General features: G+C 41.7%; 1 protein-coding gene across 2 annotated transcripts in view; it reads right to left on the reverse strand.

Annotated features, from left to right (window-relative positions):
- LOC138012415 (L-fucose kinase-like) overlaps positions 1-5,000 on the reverse strand; it is a 64,663-nt gene that overhangs the window by 13,709 nt on the left and 45,954 nt on the right. Inside the window, exons 21-24 of one of the 2 annotated variants that reach the window (XM_068859210.1) lie at positions 4,766-4,863; positions 4,487-4,521; positions 3,806-3,906; positions 450-524 (exon numbers count right to left, since the gene is read on the reverse strand). In XM_068859210.1, the coding sequence (XP_068715311.1) occupies positions 450-524; positions 3,806-3,906; positions 4,487-4,521; positions 4,766-4,863 (309 nt within the window). The remainder of the gene's footprint in view (positions 1-449; positions 525-3,805; positions 3,907-4,486; positions 4,522-4,765; positions 4,864-5,000) is intronic. The other variant, XM_068859278.1, reaches the window with a different exon arrangement.

The following is a 5,000-nucleotide window of genomic DNA, read 5'->3' on the forward strand; positions in this document are numbered from 1 at the left end:
ACCCAGATTCCTAACAGATCTGGACTTGGTTATCAGATGATTTCCCACTCGTATGCTAGTTACATTGACTTTAGCTAATTGCTGACGAGTTCCGATCATAATAAAGTCAGTTTTATCGTCGTTCAACATACGACTATTGTGCTGAGTCCATTTCTTGATGTCAGCAATGCAGGCCTCCATGGCACTCACAGCAGCATCTTGACACAAAGAGTTGCTCGGGCTGAATGAAAGGTATAGCTGAGAATCGTCTGCGTAGGAGTGAGATTCAGGTAGGTGAACCTCAACGATATCAATTAAACTGCTACAATAGATGTTAAATAACAGCGGGCCAAGACAGGACCCTTGCGGAACGCCACAGTCGAGATGGAATGACTTCGATAGTTTATAATCAACAGCTACCCTCTGCGATCGACCAGATAAGTAGGAGCAAAACCATGATAGTACTGTACCTCCGATACCAAGCTTCGACGTCATGCTCTCGAGTAGAATTTCATGATTCACTGTGTCGAACGCAGCACTGAGATCTAACAGCACAAGAAGAGTAACATGTTGCTTAGTCATGTTAAGAAGGATGTCATTACGGACCTTTAGTAAGGCTGTCTCAGAACTGTGATGGCATCTATATGCAGATTGGAGAACTGGGTACAAGCCATGGCGAGACATGTGAGACTGCAGTTGGTCCGCAACAGCAGTCTCTGTCAGCTTGGAGATAAAGGCCAAATTGCTGACAGGACGGAGATTCTTAAACAACATTTCGGTCCCGGGTTTCTTTAGTAGGGGGGTGACTATTGCTTCCTTCCATTTGTCGGCAAAGTGACCGCGCTTTAAAGACATGTTGATAATTGTCGTAATAACAGGTAGCAGCTCATCTAAGCACTGCACAACCATTACAGTTGGCATGGGGTCCAAGCAGGAGAACTTCTTGGCCGAGCGGGATATTAATTTCCACGCTTGATTAGAATGTAGCATTCAGTTGAATCCTCTGCTAAATAACAATAATAATAATAATCGTTTATTCCACCTTCTTGCAGTTTACCCTGGATTCCAGAGGTTATTTTCTCGCTATGAAAAGAGCGACAAAAGAGGGAATCGCGAAGCGGCGAGAAAAACCTCTGGTACAGGCCGTTAAAAGCCTCACTTCCATGCAAACCAACTTGGGCAAACCGGTTTTATCCACGTGATAAAAATATTTGTGCAATGTTTACCAGTCACTCTACTGGGAAACTCTCACGGTCGAGTGAATAAATCGTTGTCACTGTCACGTAACAAAAAAATAAAATCGAAACTGTTCAATGAAATAAGCCAAAAACTTGGAACGTTGTAGGAGACAAATTCATAAATCACCTCACCAGTTCTCAAGTCTGTGCAATAAATCGTTTCTGAGTTTTTTGTCGAAGCGTTTCACGCAACCATTCTTTGTTACAAATGCAAAAGTGAATTGGAGAAATAAGAAAATTGCATTCAAGTCCTGGAATTAGAACTGAAAAAAATTAAAGAACTTTACGTGGAGTCCGTAGAGCAGTTTCAATATGACTCGAGACATTGAGGTGTAAAGATGTCAGAAGCTCACACCGGTACCTTCGCGAAATTCCCAATCAAAATCTAAGCGTGCTTGTTCGATTACGCCCCTTTAAGGCCACCCGACAGCAAACATTCATCCAGCGTCAGAGACAAATTAACCTCAATCTGCCAGCCATGAATTTGTGATTATCTTCTCACGATCGCTACTGTCACGTTCATAGTCTTCTTGTATGACACCAGTGAAAAACCGGCTTGATCGTCCCCCTCGACTTAACCAATGGCAATCCTTATAAAAACGGTTTGTCGATCGACCAATGAAATCTCCAGGGTCAAAACGTGACTCTGGAAGTGGAAAGCGCAACGTGATTCGGGCGGCATGTTTAGAAGGGTTAACAGCCTGTACCAGAGGTTTTTCTCGCCGCTTCGCGACTCCCTCTTTTGTCGCTCTTTTCATAGCGAGAAAATAACCTCTGGAATCCAGGGTACTTGCAGTTAGGATATAAACTGAATCAACAAGGGATAATTACAATGTTACTACCACTACCACTACCACTACCACCACCACCACCACCACCACCACTACTACTACTACCACTACCACCACTACTACTACTACTACCACCACTACCACTACCTACTACTACTACCACTACCACTACCAGCACTACTACTACTACCACTACCACTACCACTACTACCACTACCACCACCACCACCACCACTACCACCACCAACACCACCACTACCACCACCACTGCTGCTGCTGCTGCTGCTGCTGCTACTACTACTACTACTACTACTACTACTACTACTACTACTACTACTAATAATAATAATAATAATAATAATAATAATAATAATAATAATAATAATAATGTACAAGTTCTAATAACAGTTCAATATTACTAACTAATAATGTTCGATTCTAATAGAATATGGTATTTGGTGGTAAAGAAGTCCTGGCTTCTCATAGTTCTTTTCACTGAGTGGTTTGGTAGGCTGCATAGCGCCTGATCTTAGGCTATAAAGTATAGCCTCCAACAAAGCAAACTGCATCAGGAATGCCAATGAATGTTCTCTACTCTCCGTCATCTCTGTCATAAACTTCTTACATAACCCGTTTCGTCTATCCGATAGAGTATCTGCATTAGTCAACACCAGAGTTTGATCATATGAGCAGTCCGGGTAAATGATCTTAAAAGCCCTTTTTGAATTGATTTGATGCTATTATAGAAGTACTCAGTGATATTTTGCCAAACTTGGACTGCATATTTTAGGATAGAACTAACAGTACTGCTATAGACATTCAATAATTCCTATATGTTTACACCTGCTCTTTTCATAAGTCGTAAGGCATAGTCTCTTAGATGCCTTTGTAACAAGGTAATCTATATGATGATTCCATTTGAGGTCTTCGCTGATTACTACACCTAAGAGTTCATACGAACGCCTCAATCTGACAATTGCACACACAAAACTATCTAATTACGATGTTTGGATTTTTCATAAAGTTCACCAAAATTTCTTTACATCAAGATGTAGCCGCAAAAAACCATATAATACTGACCATGACCACGTACTACTGACCCCATTTGTAATTCAGAATCTGCAATAAGTGGAAATAAACAAATTTATCTATCTATCTATCTATCTATCTATCTATCTATCTATCTATCTATCAAAGCCGTATTCGTGGAGTGTCAAAACTCTGAAATTAGTAACGTTTCGTGCTTTATTCTCAACCAATCAAAGATCATACCTTTTCCCGCGATACCACGTTCTGTAACTATTTTTCTTTGCGACGTGAATAATCAGCTCGTTTGATTCTCTGCGTCCGTTATAATTGGCTAATACTCACTTAGCACTTAACTAAAACCAGTCTTAATTTAGGAAATGAAGTCGTGTGACACGGTAAATGTTGTGAAAATCATTGTCGCTGCAGAAGAATTTTGTCGCTGCGATCAGTTGCACGAATTCAAACCAGATTGAATTTGTGCGACTGATTGTAGCGACAAAATTAGCGAAAGCAGCGTTCTTGCACCATGTGTACACCTCCGGCAACAAATCGCTGTGACAATATATAAATGAACCAATCAGAGAGCATCATATAGTCCGCCATATTGAATTAGAAAACTAGCTTACATTCCTCCTCATACGAGATAACTGTGTGTGCATCGAACAAGCGTCGTGTCGCAGCGACTTGTTTTGCAAGTAGTTCACACAGAGCGACTTATCGCAGAGACCTGTCGCTGCAAATTGTCGCCAAGTGTGCCTCGGTCTTTACCTGGTGCGTGCGGTTGAGTGTAGTTTTCCAAATGACTCAGCTCAGTGCATGCAACTCGTAAACTATGTTCTCCTGAGTGAATCACAAGGAGAATCTCAAGCCTACAAAAGGAAAAGGATCAGTAGGAGAGCATCAATATCGGGGTTAAGTTGCAAAGAACATTACATAGTAAGGTATAAGAAGATAATTAATCTCAAAATTTTAACATCCACCATGGATAAGTCGAAGTTCTACGACGCGCTCTCTCCATCCATACTACATAAAACACAGCGAATGGTCTATATAATCATTCTTTTGATTAAATGTCTGGCGCTCGAAAAGTTCATTTTGGGGTTGTTTACGTCGTCCAATTAACCATATCACCGAAGTTTGCTCTTAGTTTTCACTTCAGTTTCCCATAGGGTTTATTCGGGACACAACATAACCGCCCTTGGTTTAGCCTGCTTGCAGGCGGTAATATGTATTTCGGTCGCCATATTGGACGGGTGAAAAACGGAAGATCTGGGACAAGTGGGGAATGCCCTCTCTTTCCCGCCACCTACCCCGCCGTCTTGGCCACCCGGCCCAGGCTTATACCCCGCTCTTCCAATATGGCGTCTGATACGTGATTCGTGGCAATAGGACATCCTTATGGTCATCGTGACGTCATGGGAAAGCAAGGCTCATGACAAGGTCACTTACGTGGGTATTTTTCTCACTTTGGCACCCATCACTTTCTGAAAAAGAGATTTTTAAAAAAAGGTTGTCAGTGACTTGCGAATTCTGAGCGCATTTTACAGAAACGAAGTTAAGATTTGGTGCCTGTTGAATGGGTAGGACTAGTACAGGCAACTAGCGTCCGAGATGCCAAGAGACAAGGAGGCATGTTAATCGAGTATCTTCTTGCCTCCGAATATAGACACCTCTTCTGCCTTAAAATATAAAATGGTTGTTACTTGGCTGATACATTTCAAGTCTGACCTTGCCATTGAGATTAATAGCAACAGTTAACACGGCTCCGCCATGTTCGTATGTTATAGGAGGTGTGTCAGTCCAACAGCCAGACAAATCCGCTCGAGCTAAAAACAGAAAAGAATGAAATGGGACCTCAGAAACAGAAAACAGAAAATCGAGTCAGCATTTAAGGTCAATTTTCTGGAGCCAAGCAATTTTATTCTATCCAGTTCCTAGCCTACTTTTAACCATCTCCTTCCCC

The sequence above is a fragment of the Montipora foliosa genome, chromosome 1 (assembly GCF_036669935.1).
Source record: "Montipora foliosa isolate CH-2021 chromosome 1, ASM3666993v2, whole genome shotgun sequence".
NCBI lineage: Eukaryota > Metazoa > Cnidaria > Anthozoa > Scleractinia > Acroporidae > Montipora > Montipora foliosa.